The sequence below is a fragment of the Mobula birostris genome, chromosome 9, assembly GCF_030028105.1.
Source record: "Mobula birostris isolate sMobBir1 chromosome 9, sMobBir1.hap1, whole genome shotgun sequence".
Taxonomy (NCBI): Eukaryota; Metazoa; Chordata; class Chondrichthyes; order Myliobatiformes; family Myliobatidae; genus Mobula; species Mobula birostris.
In genome coordinates, this window is record NC_092378.1 from 118,981,953 (window position 1) to 119,005,862 (window position 23,910).

Consider the following 23,910-nt stretch of genomic DNA (forward strand, 5'->3'; position numbering starts at 1 on the left):
GAGTTAACCAACTTCAAAATCCGCGTCCAATCCTCCGTCATAAAAGTCAAATTGAGTTCCTTTTCCCAATCCTGTTTAATCTTAGATAAAGGATGCTTATCCCATTGTAATAATAAATTATAAATTTTTCCAATAGAACCCTTGATCGAAGGGTTCATACTCATAATAGTATCTAAGAAGTCAGCCTCCGATATGTAAAGCAAATTACTTAAATATTTTTGTAAAAAATGTCTAACTTGAAGTTATTGCAGAAAGTGTGAGTATGAAAGAGAATATTTATCAATTGGTCAAAAGACATTAATCTATCTTCTCTAAATAAATCCACAAAAGAATTAATACTCTTATTTTTCCAAAGTAGAAAAATTGGATCACTCAAAGAAGGCTTAAAAAAGTAATTTCGATAAATTAAACTACAAAGTTTAAATTTTTTAAGATTAAAAAAATTGCGGAACTGAAGCCAAATTTGTAAAGAATACTTAATCACAGGATATAGGATTAAATTAGCAACTGTAGCTAATTGTATAGGTAAAGCAGCTCCCAATACCGAGGTTAAATAAAACTGTTTCACAGCTTTCAGTTCCTGGTCTACCCAAATTGGCCGATCACTCTTATCAACCCAATATAAACAAAAGGACATGTATCGCACATTAACAGCCCAATAAAACATTCTTAGATTAGGCAAAGCAAGACCTCCATCCTTTTTCAATTTTTGTAAGTGACATTTATTAATTGTTGGACTTTTATTATTCCAAATAAAAGGTAAAATAATAGAACCAATCCGATCAAAAAACTTCCTAGTTAAAAAAATAGGGATATTCTGAAATAAATATAAAAATTTTGGTAAAATCATTTTAACTATATGAATACGACCAAGAAGTGAAAATGTGAGTGGACTCCATCTACTAAATAAATACTTCATAGAGTCTACTAAAGGAACAAAGTTGACTTTCTAAAGATCCTTACATTTTTTAGTAATTATAATACCTAAATATTTAAAAGAATCCGTGACTGAAGAAGGGGTATTATCATATATAGAGACAGAATCATTTAAAGGAAACGATTCACTTTTACTGAAATTTATTTTATATCCTGAAAAGAGGGAGGAGCTGAGGACAATACAGAGTGACCTGAAAGCCAGGATCAGTGAGGCTAAAGACAGGTATAGGAGGAAGCTTGAGTGGAAACTCCAGCAGAACAACATGAGAGAGGTCTGGAGGGGGATGAGGACCATCACTGGGTTCTGGCAAACTAGCAACAGAGGAGCGGAAGGCAGTGTGGACAGGGCCAATGAACTTAACCTCTTCTTTAACGGATTTGACATTGTGGCCCCTGCCCATCCCACTCATGAGCCATCTGTTGTCGGCCCCCAACCAACACATATTCCACTCTCCCCTCCTACCCTTCCTCACAGTCTCCCACCCTGCTCTCATGATTATACCCCTTCCCCACACGAAACCACCACGGGCTTCACAGCTGAACAGGTGAGAAGTCAGCTGAAACGTCTCAACCAAAGCAAGGCTGCAGGACCGGATGGTGTCAGTACCAGGGTGCTCAAAGCCTGTTCCCCTCAGCTATGTGGAGTACTTCGCCATGTATTCAACCTGAGCCTGAGGCTCCGGAGGGTTCCTGTACTGTGGAAGACATACTGCCTTGTCCCTGTGCTGAAGACGCCGCACCCCAGCGGCCTCAATGACTACAGACTGGTGGCATTAACCTCCCACATCATGAAGACCCTGGACAGACTTGTTCTGGAGCTGCTCCGGCCTATGGTCAGGCCACACTTAGATCCCCTCCAGTTCACCTACCAGCCCTGACTAGAAGTTGAGGATGCTATCGTCTTCCTTCTGAACCGTGAAAACTTTAAATTCAATTATAATAAAAGAGAAAAAAAATTAATAGTATATTTGACCCAGCTGAATTTTCAAAAATAGAAATTAATAATATCATAAGTAATTAAACCCTCCCAAATATATATATATATAAAAAGCCCTGTTAGTAGGAAAAAACTACCAATTAGTTGATTAAAAAAAGAAACCAAAAACATCAAACCAGGTATTAGATTAAAGGGACAAATCCCCTTATCTTCTTTTCTCAGTCGAATATTCAGATAATCATTTAGATAGTCATACTTGAGCCATAAATCTTCTTTCCAAAGGAAAACCAATAATATGCAATAATGAACAAATCTCCTTATTTTCTTTTGTTAGTCTCTCAATGAAATATACAAATGACCTTCATAAATCTTCTTTCCAAAATGCAAATAATATACAGATAGCCAAACAACCTTTCAGATAGTTCATTCAGTAGCGGCGTCAGTAACGTGGCGGGTATAGCCTGAACAAAGTCCAGTGCAGCTTTTGGATCAAAAAAAGTACAAGGAGGAGAATTAGCAGGAAAAACTTTAATTCTTGTCGGATATTCGTAAAAATGGAGCTCAGACTCCATAAATCTAAAAACCCTCTGATTTCTTGCCTGTCGCATTATTTGATCTTTAATTTTAAAGTGTTGAAAGCAAACCAGAACAGATCTTGGTTTACTTGAATCCTTCAATTTCAAAGTAAATGCCCTGTGTGCCCTTTCTATAGCAGGCGGCTTTAATAAAACGGTAGGAAATAAAACTGAAAAAATAAAGTGTGGTAAGCAGTTAAATCTCCTTCTTCAGCTCCTTCTTGCAGCCCAGCAATTCGTATATTCTTTTGGCGAGACCTAGTTTCCAGGTCTATAATCTTATTTTGATATCTTTCCAAACGAGTCGTAGCTTCAGACAACTTTTGCTTAGTTATCTTCAATTCTTCTTCATGCGTAATAACTTGAGTTTCCAGGTCTTTAAGTTTTCCCAGAAATGACTTCATTTCATTACTATTCTTTTCCAATTGGTCTTTAGTTGATCCTTTCTGATCCTTAACTGAATTCGGTGTCCGAATGATATCTTCAGCCCATGATGGCATTTCATCATATCTTTCCTTTTGCACCTTTCCTTTCCCATTACCTTTATCACTACCTTCTGATAAATTCTTCCCACTTCTCGTAGACATAGACATATTGTTCCCCCCCAAGAAGCAGCAAGTAAAAATTTTAAATTCAAAGTTTAAACTAGGGGGAGAGAAAGAAAACTAAAAGCAGCACAAAATTACTGCTACTCCATTTGCAGACGGGCGGTCTCTCGCTTTTGAATCTAGTGGTCCTGGTGTGGATGCTGTGTAAACTCTTCCCTGATGGGAATGGAAATGAAACTCGCCAATTAAACAGAAGCCCCTTCATCCACTGGGACCTCAGCAGTCACCACTCAGCACCATTGAAGTGGTGTAGGTCCTCTTGGACCGGTTCAGAAATATGGACCTCAACAATGATGAATCTAAACCGGGGTTCACAAAAAGTCAGGGGAATATCCACAAAGGGTACAGATGTAGAAGGTCCCTGGATTATGCATTGCATTAAACTAGTAGTAAGCTATAATTGGTATCAGCAAGATCCATATGAGATACAAATATAGAAAATTTAAGAAAATCTGTTATCCATCAGAACATATGCACAACAGGAAAATATGAAGGGAGAATTACAGTGAAATCTGGTGCATTGGGCATTTTCTGCCTCAGCTATCTATATATAACTTTATGGTTTTGCTCTACAATCCCCATCACTGATAAGAAAAAAAACACGCACAGTTTTCATTTAATGCCTCAATTTCATTCCAATGTTTAATTATTATTTCTGTTCCTTTCAATAGATTGTTACTATAAGCAAATTTGAGTTTGCTCTTCTGGGAACTATTCTCATACGCTCTGTTCATTTGTAGCTCTCCTCTTAATTATGTTTTGATTTGATTCACACTACTTCATGAAGATTGCAATTGTCGTAAACCTTATTTAGCTATTTTATTTTAACCTCTATGACTGTTGTCACTCAAGGGGAGCTGACCCTGGATTTTTATCCTTCCTACCTCTCATAATGTGTCATCTCTGCGCTGAAAACATCTTTTTAAAGGCTTCCATTGGTTTGGCTACTAGTGTTTGATTTCAATCTACCTTCAGCTGTCACATGAATTTTACCTTCCTCTAATTATCTACTTTAATTTTAGTTTGAAACATTTCTGTTTTCTTAACTACTTTGATATTTTAAAAGACAGAGATGAATTTAAAACAGCTTTTTGTGAGTCAATCATGATTCTAAGTATATTGTTAAGTGCAGAGAGAGCACCAAATTTTAGAAAGGTGCAAGAGAAAATATTTTGACTTTGAGGATGAAACACTGAGAGAAAGCGGTATTGGAAATGAATGAGAGAGTGAGGGATGAAGAAACTAGTAGGAGAGAGGGAAGGAGAATTAAGGAGGAGTTTGGATCAATAAAAAGGGGAGGGTAAAGAAAGAGTAGATCAGAGAATTGGAGAGTGGGCTCATAATGAGAAAGCATAATCTGATTCAGTAGCCAGATAGAGGGCAGAGATTCAAATCCATCCCCAGCTTTCAACTGAGGAATTGCCTTCGGGTGTCTCCTGTCTCCATGCCTGGGAGAGGTCTGTCTGATCATTGCTGCACGTCCCCTCCCTTTTTATGTGACATTGCATTTGGTAACCTGTATCATGATAAGGCACGTTATTGCATGTTTAATCAGATAAATGTTTTCTTTCTCTTTATTTCTCTTTATAACCATAAGAGGCACATGAGGCAATGATGGCGGATTACCATATATAAACATGCAAACAAGCATTTTCGAGATTCGTTAACTGTTTCATGACTACCTCATTTTTTTAAATATACAATATTTCTGCTTTTGCATGTTTTTAAACATCTATTCAATATATATATCTGTAATTAATTTACTCATTGTTTATTGTTATTATTTTAATTTTATTTATCATTTCTTTCTCTTCTATATTAGGCATTGCTTTGAACTGCTGCTGCCAAGTTAATGAATTTCGCGTCACATGCCAGTGATAATAAACCTGATTCTGATGAATCTTTTGCTGCCTGGGATCTCAAGTTTGTGGCCACAGTCCCGGCTTGCAAGCTGCCTGGGTTGCAAATAGCTCACTGGAATTAAGCACCATTCTAAGCTGGGAGCACCTGATCTGGGGAGCAGTTACACATTGTTTGCTATTTGAAGATGCTTCTCCACAATTCCTGGCTTTACTTCATTGTCTTAGTGGATATTGGATATAAGAGTGGGGATGGGGCTGCAGGCCAGAAGAAGCCTGAATGGCTTCCTGGTGGACTTACTCAGGTTTAGCCAAGGTATTAATGTACTGCTCAAAGGTGGGTGTTAAGAGAGGGATTGAGCATTCCTTGCCTCTCTTTATGAAGGTATGGAGGAGATCAGAAATGGAAGTTACTTGCAGTCTTTGTCACCATCTATAGAAACAATACTAACCAAATTTACTGTTACCTTTCTTAAATATAATTTGGGTTTTATCGACAATGAGCCTCATTCAGAACTTGCTTTATTAAGTCACAATAAACACAATATTTCAGGTTGATATATCCTGGACTTTTTTTTTGAGTAATACATTAAAGTCAAGATTCTTTCTGACCCTTCAGAAGGAAGTAAGCCCTTGGCCCGATGTCTATTAAAATAAAAAAATGGAATTGCTTTTGTCTCCTGGTCAACATTTATTTTTCCGTCAACAGGACTAAAATTGATTATCTGGCCATTGTCACATGGATGTTAATGGGAGCTCATTGTGTACAAAATGATTTTCACTTTCCTCACGTTCACTCAGTACAGTAAATACCCTTCGGAGAAAGACGAACAAAACAATGAATAAAACACTCTATGCTGCTGGAAGATCTTAAAACATGTGGAACTCACAATTTAACTTCCCCAATCTTCCTGTGCACATTCCAGCCTAAAGGATACACTGAAGCTTGGTGCAGACAATTCAAAGACTTAGCGACGAGGAACTGCGGGCCAAGGTCTTACCAAAGGCTGAGTTCTGTGCATCAACTTTTTAAACACTGTTCAAAAAGGCCACCCGATGCTTTGTAAATAGAATTCATTGACTTGATGACACCACGGACTACTGACTTGATGGCTCAATGAACGTAATTAAAGGCATGATCTATGTTATTCCATTTTAAATATATTTCCACTAATAAAGTTGAAAGAAAACATTATTATATGTAAAACATCGAGGTCTGTGTTGAAATGAACTAAATAAATCGAGCGCGCTTCCTTGCATTGCAAACTGGACTGGATGGGTGCAGCCCATTCCATAACGAGCAAAGACTTATGGTGTTCTTTTACAATCGATTGTAGTTCTTTATTTTCCTGTAAATGCCGGCAAGAAAATGAATCTCAAAGTGTAATGTGGTGGCATATTTGTACTTTGATAATATGATGAACTCTTAAAAGATAAAAACTAAGGGTAGATGAAATTGTAAGGAAGATCTATGATGAAGATCAGAGGTAAACTTTATTTCAAGCATTTACTGTTTTTTGAGTTTTGTCCGAATAATGTTGTGCAATGTAAAGATATATTTTTGGACTTGAGTAATTACTACTTTCAGAAATGTTTTTCAAGATGAACTTTTGTTTAAGTCAAATGTAGCATTGTCAAGTTGTCTCCTGGAGGTCAATGAGCACGATCTGTGTATTTGGTAAGGGCAGTTGGATATAATGCAGACATCATCCCACCTCTCCCGGAAGTTCCGGGAGTCTCCCGCATATTAATAGCGGCTCCCTGATGCCCGCAAATTATATACAATATCCGGGAAATCAATTTTTTTGAGAGCGAGTGCGAGAGAGAGAGAGCAATAGAGCACGAGAGCAAGAGAGAGAGAGAGAGGGCGAGAGAGAGCGCGATAGAGAGAGCACGAGAGAGTGTGAGAGAGAGTGAGAGAGAAGGCAAGAGCGAGAGAGCGAGCAAGAGAGAGAGAGAGAGAGAGAGCGAGAGTGAGAGAGAGAGAGCGAGCCAGAGAGAGTGAGAGAGAGCAGGAGCATGTGCGAGAGAGCGAGCGACAGAGAGAGCGCATGCGAGAGCGAGCCAGAGAGTGAGAGAGAGAGAGCCTGAGAGAGAGAGAGAGAGCGCGAGAGAGAACAAGAGCGATAGAGAGAGAGCGCGAGAGAGACAGAGAGCGTGTGCGAGAGACAGAGAGCAGGAGCACACCATGGCAATGTTCCAAAAAAAGAAAATATAAAACGTACATCACTCCAGACTACCCTAAAGTGTACCCCTGTCTAATAGGGGTCAAAAATAATGACAGTGTTGCTCGCTGCACTGTTTGCAACAGTGACTTTTCTATTGCCCATGGTGGGTTAAGACTGTAAAAGACATGCTGAGGTGAGTTTAACAGGTGCCATTCGTTCATTAGCATAGCGAACATTAGTTACACTAGCTGGCTAGCTGCTAGGGAGCTACTCTATTGCAGACATCCCACCTATCCGGGAAGTTCCGGGAGTCTCCTGCAAATTAATGGTGCTACCCTCCCTGAAATGAGTTTTTGCAGGGTGGGATGTCTGTATAATGGCCTCTGTGAAGTGTCATGAATTAATATCAAAGCTTCACATTTCTATTCAATAACCCTCACTAATTTTTACAGACGCACCGTAGAAAGCATTCTTCTAGGGTGCATCACAACCTGGTATGGAAGTTGTCCTGTCCAAGACCGAAAGAAGCTGCAGAAGATCGTGAACACGGCGCAGCACATCACACAAACCAATCTTCCGTCCGTGGACTCACTTTACACCGCACGCTGTCGGAGCAGTGCTGCTAGGATAATCAATGACACAACCCACCCAGCCAACACGCTTTTCGTCCCTCTTCCCTCTGGGAGAAGGCTCAGGAGCTTGAAGACTTGTACGGCCAGATTTGGGAACAGCTTCTTTCCAACTGTGATAAGACTGCTGAACGGATCCTGACCCGGATCTGGGCCATACCCTCCAAATATCCGGACCTGCCTCTCGATTTTTTTGCACTACCTTACTTCCCATTTTCTATTTTCTATTTAGGATTTATAATTTAAATTTTTAATATTTACTAATTTTAACTATTTTTATATCAAATATCGCTCTGATGATTGTACGTTCTAGTACCAGTTGTTTGGCGACAATTAAGTATAAAGTATATCTTTCCAGTTATGTTTAAACTGAGCTCAAATGACCAATTTGTCAAAAGTGCCAACTTATCATGAGTATAGAGTTAAAGGGCAAAAGTTTAGGGGTAACATGAGGGGGAACTTTTTTACTCAGAGAGTGGTAGCTGTGTGGAACGCGCTTCCAGCAGAAGTGGTTGAGGCAGGTTGGATGTTGTCGTTTAAAGTTAAATTGTACAGCTATATGGACAGGAAAAGAATGGAGGGTTATGGGCTGAGTGCAGGTCGGTGGGACTAGGTGAGAGTAAAGCCTAGTTTATACTTTTGCGTTGACGAGTCGCCGCGGACCATACGCGAGAGCCTGCGATGCCGCGACGCGCACCTCTCCTTAACCGCGCGTCGCGGCAACGCAGACCGTAAGAACTGTAATTGGTCCGCTTGGTAGCATCGCATTTTATCCTACGTTGCAATAGCTTCCCATTGAGCGAACTCTGGCTGCAATGTTTTCCCTAAAGCTTGACAGACCTCCGAAATTTCACTTTTACGAAAAAAGACGCTCGCTTTAAACTGGTTAACCCCGAGAAAGACTACCATGACCATGCAGCCTTGTGCGGGCAGGTGAGTGTGCATGCGTGACACCGCGCGAATTACAGAGCGACGCAAACACACCAACGCGGAAGTATAAATGCTCGCTCGCGCGTAGGCCTCTTGCGGAGGTAATGGCTACCAGTTGACGCAGAAGTATAAACCAGGCTTAATTGTTCGGCGAGATGGCTTGATCCGTGCTGTAATTGTTATATGGTTTTTTATATGTATTATATGTATTTTGCAACTGCTGATGTCAGCTCTCGCGTCGAATCACGTTCCATTTTGGTAGTTATAAAAGGCAGAAATCCCGCCTCTTGTTTGGTTTGCCTTCAACAACATTCGCGGAGCGCGTTCGTGTACTCAGCCATCGATCCCTGAAACTTGCGAGATGCCTGTGTTGTCGGAGTGCTTGGGGACTATCGGGGCCGCTCTGTCCTCACCGACATGGGTCCTCCTCGTCACTTTCCTCGTCCTGCTGAGCTGGTAAGTGACTGACCAAGTCATTCTTCCAAATCAAAGGAGGAAGTTTGCTGCAGTTGGAACTAAGAGTGAAAAGTCTAACTTTCTCTGGATGTTTTGTTATTGATCTAGTGTATATTAGTGTGGAACCAAAGTAATCAGCGGGAAGGAAAGTGCCTTTGCAATTTAGTTCGAGATACTGTTGAGCCAATAGGGTTTAGTTCAGTTATTTGGAATCGAGTTGTTCTGATGCGTTGGGGTTCAATGTGTGGGGACGGGGTTGTGGTTTCAATGTGTGGGGAAGGGGTAGGGTTTCCAGACACCCAACCCTGCAAAAGCTCATTTCAGGGAGGTAGCACCATTAATTTGCGGGAGACTTCCGGGAGAGGTGGGATGTCTGCAGTAGAGTAGCTCCTTAGCAGCTGGCCAGCTAGTTTAAATAACGCAAACAACAGGAATTCTGCAGATGCTGGAAATTCAAGCAACACACATCCAAGTTGCTGGTGAACGCACAGGTCAGGCAGCATCTCTAGGAAGAGGTGCAGTCGAAGCTTCAGGCCGAGACCCTTCGTCAGGACTAACTGAAGGAAGAGTTAGTAAGAGATTTGAAAGTGGGAGGGGGAGGGGGAGATCCAAAGTGATAGGAGAAGACAGGAGGGGAAGGGATGGAGCCAAGAGCTGGACAGGTGATTGGCAAAGGGGATATGAAAGGATCATGGGACAGGAGGCCCAGGGAGAAAGACAAGTGCTGGGGGGGGGGGGGGGACCCAGAGGATGGGCAAGGGGTATAGTCAGAGGGACAGCGGGAGAAAAAGGAGAGTGAGAGAAAGAATGTGTGTATAAAAATAAATAACGGATGGGGTACGACGGGTTGGTGGGGCATTAGCAGAAGTTAGAGAAGTCAATGTTCCTGCTATCAGGTTGGAGGCTACCCAGACTTCATGCCATTAGGTTGGAGGCTACCCAGACAGACTGGGAGACCGCTTTGCTGAACACCTACGCTCTGTCCGCCAGAGAAAGCAGGATCTCCCAGTGGCCACACATTTCAATTCTACATCCCATTCCCATTCTGACATGTCTATCCACGGCCTCCTCTACTGTAAAGATGAAGCCACACTCAGGTTGGAGGAACAACACCTTATATTCCGTCTGGGTAGCCTCCAACCTGATGGCATGAACATTGACTTCTCTACCTTCCGCTAATGCCCCACCTTCGAGTCACAATTAGATTCACTATTGGTACATTTGTGCAAGAGGCGGGACTGCGCAGGTGTGTGACGTCGGACAGTGAAGTGCAGAAGGTTGAAAAGGTCAGAAATCCTGATTCGGGTTTAATTCAGAGAAGGAAGTCTGAGAATCGGAGCAGGAGTGCAGCGGAAGCCACTTTGATATTTTCTTTTTCTCATCGGCATTAAGAGAGGCGGGACTGTGCAGGCGTGTGACGTCGGGCAGTGAATCATGGAAGATCTAAAAGGAACATAGCCGTATACAACGGGCAGTGTCGTTTTGCGGGCTGCGGAGTGAGCCGGGAGCAGAGTGAAGGCTTAAGGGCTTTGGCTGAACGGGCTTAGGTGGAAACGGGCAAGGCAAAGTAGGTTTGGTTTTCAATTTTCCCTGTTATTTGAGGAAAGGGGGAAATATGAGTGTGAGGGCAACTTACTGTTCTTGGTGTCGGATGTGGGAGGTCCTGGAGTCTCTTAGCCTGCAACAGGTGCGCCGAGCTGCAGCTCCTAAAGGACCGTGTTAGGGAACTGGAGCTGCAGCTCGATTACCTTTGTCTGGTCAGGGAGAGTGAGGAGTTGATAGAGAGGAGTTACAGGCAGGTGGTCTCACCGGGGCCACGGGAAGCAGGCAAGTGGGTCATGGTTAGGAGGGGGAAGGGGAAGTGTCAGGTACTAGAGAGTACCCCAGTGGCTATGCCCCTTGACGATAAATAGTCCTGTTTGAGTACTGTTGGGGGTAGGGGACAGCTTACCAGGGGGAAGCAACAGTGGCTGTGCCTCCGGCACAGAGTCCGACCCTGTGGCTCAGAAGGGTAGGGAAAGGAAGAGGAGGGCAGTAGTAATAGGGAACTTGATATTTAGGGGGTAGATAGGCGATTCTGTGGACGCAGTCAGGAGACCCAGATGGTAGTTTGCCTCCCTGGTGCCAGGGTCCGGGATGTTTCTGATCGCGTTCAAGGTATCCTGAAGTGGGAGCGTGAGGAGCCAGAGGTCGTGGTACATATAGGTACCAATGACATAGGTAGGAAAAGGGAAGAGGTGAAATGAGAATATAGGGAGTTAGGAAGGGAGTTGAGAAGAAGGACCGCAAAGGTAGTAATCTTGGGATTACTGCCTGTGCCATGCGACAGTGAGAGTAGGAATGGAATGAGGTGGAGGATAAATGTGTGGCTGAGGGATTGGAGCAGGGGGCAGGGATTCAAGTTTCTGGATCATTGGGACCTCTTTTGGGGCAGGTATGACCTGTACAAAAAGGACAGGTTGCACTTGAATCCTAGGGGGACCAATATCCTGGTGGGGAGATTTGCGAAGGCTACTGGGGAGACTTTAAACTAGAATGGTTAGGAGGTGGGAATCAAATTGAAGAGACTAGGAGAGAGGAGGTTAGTTTACAAATAGAGAAAGCTAGTAGACAGTGTGTGAGGGAGGATAGGCAGGGGACAGAGAACGGGAGCACTCAGACCAAAGATGTAGGGAAGAAGGAAGAAAAAGATAACAAAGTTGTTTGCACCATCAGGAATAAACAGAATAAGAGGTGGAGCATTTCTTAAATGTATCTATTTTAATGCCAGGAGCATTGTAAAAAAGGTGGATGAGCTTAGAGTATGGACTGATACTTGGAAATATGATGTAGTTATTAGTGAAACATAGTTGCAGGAGGGGTGTGATTGGCAACTAAGTATTCCTGGATTTCGTTGCTTCAGGTGTGATAGAATTGGAGGGGCAAGAGGGGGAGGTGTTGCATTGCTTGGCAGAGAAAATATTACAGTGGTGTTTTGGCAGGATAGATTAGAGGACTCATCTGGGGAGGCTATTTGGGTGGAATTGAGGAATGGGAAAGGTGTAGTAACGCTTATAGGGGTGAATTCTAGACCACCGAATGGGGAGCGAGAATTGGAGGAGCAAATTTGTGAGGAGATAGCAGATATTTGTAGTAAGCACAAGGTTGTGATTGTGGGAGATTTTAATTTTCCACACATAATCTGAGAAACCCATTCTGTAAAAGGACTGGATGGTTTGGAGTTTGTAAAATGTGTGCAAGATAGTTTTTTGCAGCAATACATAGAGATACAAACTAGAGAAGGGGCAGTGTTGGATCTCCTGTTAGAGCTTGAGATGGGTCAGGTGACGGAGGTATGTGTTGGGGAGCACTTCAGGTCCAGAAATCACAATGCCATTAGTTTCAATATGATTATGGAGAAGGATAGGATTGGACCTAGGGTTGAGATTTTTGATTGGAGAAAGGCTAACATTGAGGAGATGCAAAAGGATTTAGAAGGAGTGGATTGGGACAAATTGTTTTATGCGAAGAATGTAATAGAGAAATGGAGGTCATTTAAAGGTGAAATTTTGTGGGTACAGAATATTTATGTTCCTGTTAGGATGAAAGGAAAGGTTAAAAGTTTGGGAGAGCCATGGTCTTCAAGGGATATTGGAAACTTGGTTCGGAAAAGGAGAGAGATCTACAATAAATATAGGCAGCTTGGCGTAAATGAGGTGCTCGAGGAATATAAAGAATGTAAAAAGAATCTTAAGAAAGAAATTAGAAAAGCTAAAAGAAGATATGAGGTTGCTTTGGCAAGAAAGGTGAAACTAAATCCAAAGGGTTTCTACAGTTATATTAATAGCAAAAGGATACTGAGGGATAAAATTGGTACCTTTAGAGAATCAAAGTGGACAGCTATGTGCGGAGCCAAAAGAGATGAGGGAGATTTTGAACAATTTCTTCGGTATTCACTAAGGAGAAGGATATTGAATTGTGTAAGGTAAGGGAAACAAGTAGGGTAATTATGGAAACTATGACGATTAAAGAAGAGGAAGTACTGGCGCTTTTAAGGAATATAAAAGTGGACAAGTCTCCGGGTGCTGACAGGATATTTCCTAGGACCTTGAGGGAAGTTAGTGTGGAAATAGCAGGGGCTCTGACAGAAATATTTCAAATATCATTAGAAACGGGGATGGTGCCCGAGGATTGGCGTATTGCTCATGTTGTTCCATTGTTTAAAAAGGGTTCTAAGAGTAAACCTAGCAATTATCAGCCTGTGAGTTTAACGTCAGTGGTGGGTAATTAATGGAAAGTATTCTTAGAGATGGTATATATAATTATCTGGATAGACAGGGTCTGATTAGGAACAGTCAACATGGATTTGTGCGTAGAACATCATTTTTGACAAATCTTATTGAACTTTTTGAAGAGGTTACTAGGAAGGTTGACGAGGGTAAAGCGGTGGATGTTGTCTGTATGGACTTCAGTAAGGCCTTTGATAAGGTTCCACACAGAAGGCTAGTTAGGAATGTTCAACCATTAGGTATTAATATTGAAGTAGTAAAATTGATTCAGCAGTGGCTGGATGGGAGACGCCAGAGAGTAGTGGTGGATAACTGTTTGTGAGATTGGAGGCTGGTGACTAGTGGTGTGCCTCAGGGATCTGTACTGGGTCCAGTGTTGTTTGTCATGTATATTAATGATCTGGATGATAGGGTGGTAAATTGGATTATTAAGTATGCAGATGATACTAAGATAGGTGGAGTTGTGGATAATGAAGTAGATTTTCAAAGCTTGCAGAGAGATTTAGGCCAATTAGAAGAGTGGGCTGAAAGATGGAGTTTAATGCTAATAAATGTGAGGTGCTACATTTTGGTAGGACTAATCAAAATAGGACATACATGGTAAATGGTAGGGCATTGAAGAATGCAGTAGAACAGAGGGATCTAGGAATAGTGGTGCATAGTTCCCTGAAGGTGGAATCTCATGTGGATAGGGTGGTGAAGAAAGCTTTTGGTATGCTGGCCTTTATAAATCAGAACATTGAGTATAGGAGTTGGGATGTAATGTTGAAATTGTACAAGGCATTGGTAAGGCCAAATTTGGAGTATTGTGTACAGAATTATAGGAAAGATGTCAACAAAATTGAGAGAGTACAGAGAAGATTTACTATAATGTTACCTGGGTTTCATCTCCTAAGTTACAGAGAACGGTTGAACAAGTTGGGTCTTTATTCTTTGGAGCGTAGAAGGTTGAGGGGGGACGATAGAGGTATTTAAAATTGAGGGGGATAGGTAGAGTTGATGTGGATAGGCTTTTTCAATTGGGAGTGGGAGAAATTCAAACAAGAGGACATGAGTTGAGAGTTAAAGGGCAAAAGTTTAGGGGTAACATGAGGGGGAACTTCTTTACTCAGAGTGGTAGCTGTGTGGAACGAGCTTCCAGCAGAAGTGGTTGAGGCAGGTTCGATGTTGTCATTTAAAGTTAAATTGAATAGCTATATGGACAAGAAAGGAATGGAAGGTTATGGGCTGAGTGCAAGTCGGTGGGGCTAGGTGAGAGTAAGAGTTCGGCACGGACTAGAAGGGCCAAGATGGCCTGTTTCCATGCTGTAATTGTTATATGTTATTCTTCCTCTTTGTGCATGATATTTTTGAGGAAACAATCAATTTTCAATCTCCAAGTAAAATGGAAGCTGTCCTTGAATGTTGCAGCACAGAAGTTGGGTATTGACTATGTCTATGGCATGTATAGCAACATCAAGAGCATCTAGTAGCTGATGACTAGGTTCTTTCCTGATACCAATAGAGACAATGTTTGCACAGTCCCAATTTCTGTTTCACCCTGGCTATACATTCCTCCTAGCTTTTTTCCTGAGGTGTTACCCTTGATTCCAATTTGAATTTCAAATTCCACATAAAGAAAGTGAACAGAGCAGCATTTCAACACTAGAGAAATATTGCAAAGGTACATCTGTTTCTGTCACATAATAATGCTGAATTAACAAATTCATGCCTTTATGTTGAATAGACTAGATTCCTGCAATGCACTTTTTATCGGCCTTCCAAAGCAATCTATTGACAAACTTCAACTCATACAGAACAGTGCTGCTAGACTTTTAACTAACACCAGAATGAGGGAGCATATCACAACTCTGCATCGACTTCATGTATCTTTTAGAATTGATTTTAACGTTCCCTTAGTTGTTTTTAAAACTCAATGGCTTGAGCTTGGAGTATATCACAGAATCACTTTGTTTTTATAATCATGCTTGAAGTTTCAGGTCTTCTTCTGCTGGTCTCGTCAATGTAAATAATCTCCCTCAAAATGAGTCAGCGGTTTTGAACTATGGAACTCGCTTGACACTTTTAAACGGGAGCTCAAAACCTATTTACTTAACCTTGCTTTTAGCAAACACCATTTTTATTTTCATGTTTGCACTTTATCTCATTGTAAAGCACTATGAACTACATCATTTCTATGAAGAGTGCTCAAGAGAAAAGTTACTATTATTATTATGATGGTTATTATGCCATCTGAACTGTATCTGCAGTACATTAGATTTGTAATCACGCCTACCTGTGAAGAGGATAAATGATCCATTTGCCAAAAAAAATTGGTTCATTTTTGCTGCCGTACATATTGGCCCCCAGGGTCCTTTCAAACTGGTGGCAGATGGCCAGTGATTTGCAGACTGACAGTGAACTTGCTTAAAATTGGCAATATTGCCCATGTACTGTAATGGCTTACGTTGCCCTTGTCAAGGCAGAGCACCCTTCTGCAAGAGATCAAGAAAGTATGGGGCAATTTATATGTTAGGACCAGTGGACTAACTGCTTCTAGATTCATTGTTTTCTTAATTTCATTCTTGGTATTTTTCTGTAAGACTCTCAGTATTCTTTTCAGATGTGAACTATTGGAGTATTCCAATTCCTTTGCACACAGGAAGAAACTATAACTTTCTGTATCAATAGAAGATCGAAGTTTGAAGATCTGAATTTATTGAAAAGTGATATGCAAAGATAGGTTAAAGCATTAAAATAAAGGAATGCTCCAATAGTTCACATCCAAAAAGAACACTGACTATAACACAAAGACTATAACCATTTAATTTAAACTTGCAGGTACAGTGTTTCGTCATTTGGGACTTTTAAACGGGTTGGAATTCCAGGGCCAAGGCCAGTACCATTCTTCGGAACATTCTTGCATTACAGAAAAGTATGATTTTTTTTATTGTGTCAGCAGTACTTCCTGTTAGTGCTTCATCTGTTATCAAACAATTCTTTAATTGGTTAAAAGAAGGTACAATATAAGATCTGAGAGGGACTTTTCTGAAATTCTTTGCTATATCTGAGTGAGAGAAGATGTGGGAGTGTTGACTTTCCATATGCTCCAGTGTCGACATTTCATTCAGTGTTGTCAAGCATTCAAAAAGTTTGATGTTTGAACATAATCAGAGCATCATGTTGGAGTGACTACATTGGAACAAAATTAATGTAACAGCTTGGTTGAGAATTAGTATTTTTTTAAATTTAAATTTAAAAAACCTTAATATGGGAAAAGATTCAAAACAAAAAGTTACTACGTCGCTGTATGCACCAGCCTACCACGAGGGAGCTTTTCAAAGGCCAAAATAGATTCCAAATAGAAAATATCCACCATCCTACCCTTGTCATTCATCTTTGTGATTTCCTCAACAGTCTTAATTGAATTTCTCCAGGACTTCCCCAAAAAAGCCAAGCCAACTATATTTAATCTATCTATGCTTATTCAATTCTGTTCCTAAGAATCTTCTTCAATAATTTCCATACCACTGATGTAAGATTCACTGAATTATAATATCCTGATTTGTTCCTGTTGCCCTTAAATAAAGGAGAAAGGCTGGATAATTTCCAATCTTCTGAGACCTCACCTGTGGTTAAAGAGGATACAAAGATCTCTATTAAAGTCCCAACAATTTCCTTCCTTGCTTCCCTCAGTATCCTGGGGTAGATTCCATCAGGCTCTGGGGATTTAACCACCTCAATGTTTTTCAATAACCCAAATACCTATTCCTTCATATCAATATGTTGTTGGGTAGAATATCAGCAAACCTCTCCTTGATCTCATGATCATCAATGACCTTGATTTTGGTGAATACTGATGCAAAATGTTCAGTTGGGACCTCAGTCACTCCCTACCTCACGGCGTCCTTTGTTCTTCAGTGGACCTACATTTTTCCTAGCTACACTCTTTCAATACCTTGGGATACTCCTTAATCCTACTTGCCAAGGACATTTCATGGCCCCTTTTAGCCCTGTAAATTCTTTATTCAAGTTATTTCCTGTTTCCTTTGTGTTCCTCAAGGTCTTTGTCTGATTTGAGCTGATGGATTGGTGTGTTGCTGCACAACACTTTAGTCAAAGAAAATAGTTTACTAAACTGCAAGCACTGAATATTTTCTTTGGTAAAAATTGCAGAATGAAATAGGGTGATTTCTAAATGATATTTACTGTATGCCACAAAGACTTTTGCCCATGCAAATTTTACCCTTCAGATAAAAATAGCAGAGACCTTCAGCAGGCAGAGCTCTTCAGACAGGTGTATGTAGTGGATGTTTCACCTGCAGAAGGTCCTAGGCTTGTCATCATTGACATGGTCTCTGGATATATTGTTCAATGAAGAGGAATTGGGTGCTTATCACTCTTGGGGCATAGGCTGTCCTTCAGTTTCTTTTATGCTGATCTATCATTGACTGTCTTGTACCAATAGATGCAACATATTCACCAAAGGAATGCTCAGAGCAAGATATAATAATTCCTGTATATTTTAGCTGCTTGTGTGCCCACATCATGATTCAATAGTATTATATGAATATCGTTTGTTTTCTTCTTGGCAAGGGTTTTTTAAACTTTGATCAAGAATGCTACAAAAAGTATGGAAAATTCTGGGGGTGAGTACATCCTTCTTTTGCAAACTACAGTAAATTAGTTTGGCACAACACTGGGCTGAAGGGCCTGTTTGTTTGCTGTACCTTTCTGTGTTCTCTATTCTATGCCACAATGCAAAACACCACTGTTCATGTTGTCATTATTCATTCATCTATTTGTTTGGATTTTTATTTAACTTTGATTTATCTGTTTCTTTTGCATTTATGCAATCAAACTGTGGAAATGTCTCCATTTTGCATTCATTCTATGGTCCTGAAGATGTCCTTCATTGGACTGAGATGCAAGAGGGGAGTTCATTTATGGGACAATAGACCTTTGCAATGAATAATGAAGTGCTGACTGTTTTCTTTTCCTGGGATTCGGTGCATTTTAGCCATTCTTGGGTTGTTGTGAGGATAGGCTGAATCTACTATCCATTAAGGACTATCTACTAAGGAATTTCCAAAGCTATTGTCCAGAATTTGACCATTTGACAACTTCCTACAAGTTGGATGGGTCTGGGGAAAATGTACTTAAGTAGTGCAAAGACAATTGATCCTGGAAGTGATATTGGTAGGTGGGGAACTCTTGAATGTCTAGAATCTTCCTTTATTTTTGACATTGGGAAAACAATGGGAAACCTGCCAGATTAATGGGGTTTTATTGTAATTGATGAAAATCTAGAGGTCAAATGCACTCAGAGTATGACATTAAGTTTAGATCTGCACGACCTTTCCAAATCAATCCACAGGCAGATAACTAGATGTTAGAACAAAGCGATCTGGAAATATTGGTCCATAATTCATTGAAAGTGACATCACAGATAGATAAGGGTTGTAAAGAATACCTTTGACACATTGGGCTTCATAAATCAAAGTACTGAGTACAGGAGGTGAGATGTAATGTTGAAGTTGTAAAAGATGTTGATGAGTTGGAGTATTGTGTGCAGTTTTGATCACCTAACTACGTGAAACATGTAAAGATGCAAAGGTTGAAAGAGTACAGAGAAAATTTACAAGGATATTGCCAGCATTGGAGGACCTGAGTTATAGAGAAAGCTTGAATAGGTTAGGACTTTATTCCCTAGAACGTAGAAGATTAGGATGAGATTTTATTGTGTTCATTAATGAGGGATAGTGCAGGCATACACCAGGAGGCCAGCATGTAGGATCTTCAACTAAGCTTTATTCATAAAGTTGCTTGTACAATATGTGAACTCCTCCCACTTGGGAGTGGCTAACTGAGAGGCACAGGAATACCACAACATCTCCCTTCTCGGAAAAAAGGAGAACTAGGTATGTACTTTTTGTCCACAGAAATAGGCAGTGAAATTGAGCGATTCAGTTCACTTTACCCATAGCTTGTAACTTGTGCTCCTTAAGTAATCATAAAAAATAATTGCCAACAATTATAACTGTCTTTCTGTTTTTTTCTTTTCAAATCTTTTTATTATTATTATTATTATTATCCAAAATTGACAAGAGTACGTCGAAGTAGGCAACACTTACAATGTCTCAAGAAAAAAAAACATTGTGTTAAAGATTGAAAAAATTTTGGTGACAGAAAAAAGAGGGGGGAAAAAACCCCAACTAAAGCAAAGAAAAGTGAGGAAAAAAAACCCATTCGGTGTTCAACCCCGGAGTCATGCATCATACAAAAAGCTTCTAAAGATAAACATTAAACCACCAGCAAGAAAAAAAAATGTACCAAAAATTTACAATTAGATCATGGAGGAAATCTATCAATTAACTCAAATGATAGCAACGAGTAAACGAACCCCATCTTTTCTCAAAATCAAACATGGGTTCGAAGGTTTGACTTCTAATTTTCTCCAAACTAAGACATAGCATCACTTGAGAGAACCATTGTGACAAAATGGGAGCCGACGTATCCTTCCACTTCAATAAAATGGCCCTCCTAGCTATCAGTGTAACAGATGCAATAACATATTGGTCAGACAAAGAGATACCGCAGGTAATTTCAGGAATTATTCCAAAAAGCACAGTTAATTTGACTTTTATGACGGAGGACTGGACGCGGATTCTGAAGTTGGTTAACTCTTCTTCGATCTGTGCAAGTCATTCACTGATTCAATTTAAAATTGTACATCGTTACTATTTGACGAAGGAGAGATTGTCTAAAATGTTTCCTAATGTTGATAGTAATTGCGATAGATGTAAAACTCAGACAGCTACACTGACACATGTTTTGGTCCTGTTCTATACTGGAACAGTTTTAGAAGTCAGTTTTCTTCTACAATTTCTAAAGCACTTAAAATTAATTTACAACCTTTCTCTTTGTTTCTAACGGTCTCTCAATGACTTTGTTTTCCTCCTGTTTTTTTCCTACCAATTCCCTTTTCTAAAACTTTTTCTGAAATGTTTTCAGCATTAGGTCTCTTTTCTAAAAAAAACACTAAATCTAATGGAGATCATGGTAGACAACTTCAACACTCTGAGAAACCGAGAGGATTATTCTGACTGTTTAGTTACTTGCCCTAAGCTGTTAGGCAATGGAGAAAATCTCTGTGGTGGAACAGATAAACAAGCATATCTGGTATAGGTTCCCGGAAGTGTTGGAGTGGATGGAGGTCCTTGAACAGGTGTGTCCACTTCAGGTAAGTGGTTCTCTTCATGAGGATCAGGACACTCTATTTCTTCCTTTACCTTCCGTGGACTTTAAAGGCACAGGAGTCTGATCACAAGTGATTGTGGTGCATGCTGCTGGACAATTGTTCATATTTTGAATTGGTCTGAAACCCTAACAGCTTCACTACTCCTGAGCGGCAGCAAAGACTTTGCTCTGTGGCTGAGACCATGCATGATGTTCATTTTCTCACGCCATGTTGTCTCAAAATATGGTAAGTGAGGTTGGAGATAGGAAGGAAGAACGGGCAGGCTTCTTCTCAGTCTCTGGCCAATTGACAACTCTGATAGACCATAGCCATTCGTAAGAGGAGTGGAACGATCAGCTAGCAGTGCTTTGCTGGCGTCTTTTTGCCTTCAGTAGGACACTTCTAACGGTTTGCACTGCTCCATTTGCCTGTGGGTACCATGAACTACTTGTCTGGTGGTTGAACTTATGGTCCCTAGCAAAGGCCTTGAATTATGGACTGTTTTCTGACACGCATTCTCTGGTATTCCATGTTCAGTGAATACAGCTTTCAATTGCTGTATAACTGTGGTTGAGGATGTAGAGGACGGCTTGGACACCATAAGACCATAAGACATAGGAGAAGAATTGGGCCATCTGGCACATCGAGTCTGTTCCACCATTCAATCATGGCTGATCCTTTTTTTTCCCTTTTATCTCCTCTTGAACCTAAGTTCCCGGCCTTCTCCCTGTAACCTTTGATGCCATGTCCAATCAAAAACCGATCAGTCTCGACCGAAAGTACACCCAGTGACCTGCCCCTCCCCCCACAGCTGCATGTGGCAAGAAATTCCACAAATTCACCACCCTTTGGCTAAAGAAATTTCTCAGTGTTTCTGTTTTGAAAGTGCACCCCTCTATCCTGAGGCTGTGCTCTCTTGTCCTAGACTCTCTCACCGTGGGAAACAACCTTTTCCACATCTACTTTGTCTAGGTCCTTCAACACTCGAAAGGTTTCAATGAGATCCCTCCTCATCCTTTTGAATTCCAGTGAGTACAGATCCATCAAACGTTTGTCGTATGATAACCCCTTCATTCCTGGATTCATCAGGACACCTCAACATTCCATGAGTAGTAATCTACAGTGAGAACATATTTATCTCTTTTCAGCTCAAAAATGTCTGTGCCTGCAATTTTCCATGAAAAGTCTGGGAAATCTGTGGGACAGAGAGGTTCAGTATGATTTTTGTGCTGTTTTCTGCATGCTTCACATTGCTTTATGTAGCCTCCCAGCTGTGTGCTCAGACCAAGATACCACATGGATTACCTTGACATTTTTCGATGCCTTGATGTCCCTGGTAGATTTGACTCATAACTTTGGCATGCAGAGAAGCAGGAATGATGAGTCCGGAGCCCTTTAGCAACAAACTGTTAAGAACAGTGAGTATGTCTCTTTCAGGCCAGTAGGGTCTGAGTTTCGAAGCTCCTTTTGGGAAAAACTGGCCATCCATGCTCACAATATTGCATTACTTTGTTGCAGATTTGGTCCTTTTTCCACTCAGCACAAATTTCATCCAGTTTGCTCCGTGATGCAGAAAAGCTTTCAGCCTTCTCTGAGAAATTGGACTGTCGAGTCAACTGACTCTGCGGCTAGCAGTATTCGTTTAATGTTTAGATGTTGTTTTCAGCCGTAGTGTTTTCCATTTGAGAGTTTTAGTTAACGGCTCTGTTTGGCCTAGTGTTTATTATTTTATTTTCCCTTTTGACACCATTCACATCAATGTCTGTGAACTATGGGCCTACTTCAGCGTCTCTCACTCTGCACTCGGGCCATATCCGAATTGGGTGACAGTTTCCTGTTTCTCTGAGGCAGGTTCTACTTTGTTCTCATGTTCCTCACCTGAGCCTCTGAAGATGAGTATATCATCCATGTGGCCTACTACTCCTTCCATTCCCTCCAACATTTGGTTCATCCTCATCTGAAAGAGTTCAGGGGCTGATGAGATACCAAGCGAGTGTATCCTGAAGGCATAGCGTCCATATGGAGGTTGTGAGCTTCTGTGATTCAGCATCTAAATGGATCTGCCAGAACCCTGAAGTTGTATCAAGTTTGGTGGAGAACTTTGCTGCATCCAGCATACCTACTGTGTGCTCCACAGAGAGCAGAATAAACTTCACCTGACTCACTACCTTATTCAGTTCTGTTAGATCAACACTGATCTTCACTGTGCCATCTGGCTTGGGAACAGGAACAATGCCCGCACAGCAGTCAGTAGAGACATTCAGTCAAACACCTCCATTCTCTCAAGTTCAGCTTTGACTTTGTTCATCAATGGGACCAGTGTAGCCTTGCTCTGGTCGGAGAGTAGGGCATCACTCCTAGCCTCAGTTGGATAAGGTGCTCTTCTTTCAGCACCGCGAGGCTTGTGACCAACTCCTGGTACTTCTGCCACTAAACATCACTTAGTGAATTGAACCTTGCCACATGGTTCAGCTTCTTGATGGCATGTTGTCCCAGTAGTGGTGAGAAGTGATTTTTGACTGTTTCTCATTTTTATGAACAGAAGTAGTAAACGTTCCTTTCTCACTGAGCTTATGGTTCCCTGGCCCCATAAGCAGTTTCTTTGATGGGTTTAGCATAATGCCTGTTTTGAACTGATGTTCAGGGATGGCTGTGACAATGTACCTCAGTGTCCATTTTGAATGTCACTGCCTCATTTTGCAACTGAACCATAGTACATTAGCCTTGTCTACTTGAAGCTAGAATTCACTCCCTTTGCCTGAATCATGGTCTTCTTTGACCTCCTGAACTGTTTTTGAGTGATGCTGGCTTTTATAATGGCGAACGCTATTGTGTTGGTGGACAGGGCTCTTTGACATGGAATGGAGACTTGCCGCATCTCCTGCAGTTGGACATTTTACCTGCTTTTTGTTTCACCTGTCTGTTTTGTTTCAATTGAACTCTACTCTCACTGCTTTCTGACTGCATCTTGCTTGTACCTTTCTTGTACAGCTTCTAGATTTACCATAGCATCATTTTCATGCCTGAGTTCTACCTGTTGCTGGTGAACATTCTCACTCACCATAACCATAGTAATAGCTTTCTCTAGTATGAATGAGATTTGTCTGCACTCGAAGTCTTGCTGACAATTTAGTGTCTAATAGCCCGGCTCCAATCCTGTCTCTGTGCTCATGTCTCAGACTTCCATATGCACGTTTGTCTGACAGGGCATACAAATGCTGTGATGAAGTCATTTACACTTTCATCTGTCTCCTGTTCTCTGGAGTTGAACCTTGCCCTTTCATATGTCACATTTTGCTTTCCTGTGAAATATTCTGTACTGTTT

At 41.0% G+C, this 23,910-nt stretch overlaps 1 protein-coding gene across 3 annotated transcripts in view; it reads left to right on the forward strand.

Annotated features, from left to right (window-relative positions):
• Positions 1-8,505: 8,505 nt before the first annotated feature.
• The window catches only part of LOC140203020 (cytochrome P450 3A24-like), a 49,961-nt gene continuing 34,556 nt past the window's right edge, over positions 8,506-23,910 (forward strand). Inside the window, exons 1-3 of one of the 3 annotated variants that reach the window (XM_072268707.1) lie at positions 8,506-8,645; positions 16,187-16,280; positions 17,942-17,994. In XM_072268707.1, the coding sequence (XP_072124808.1) occupies positions 8,620-8,645; positions 16,187-16,280; positions 17,942-17,994 (173 nt within the window). In that variant the 5' untranslated portion in view covers positions 8,506-8,619. Of the gene's footprint in view, positions 8,646-8,711; positions 9,099-16,186; positions 16,281-17,941; positions 17,995-23,910 lie in introns of those variants that run through there. The other 2 variants (XM_072268705.1, XM_072268706.1) reach the window with 2 other exon arrangements.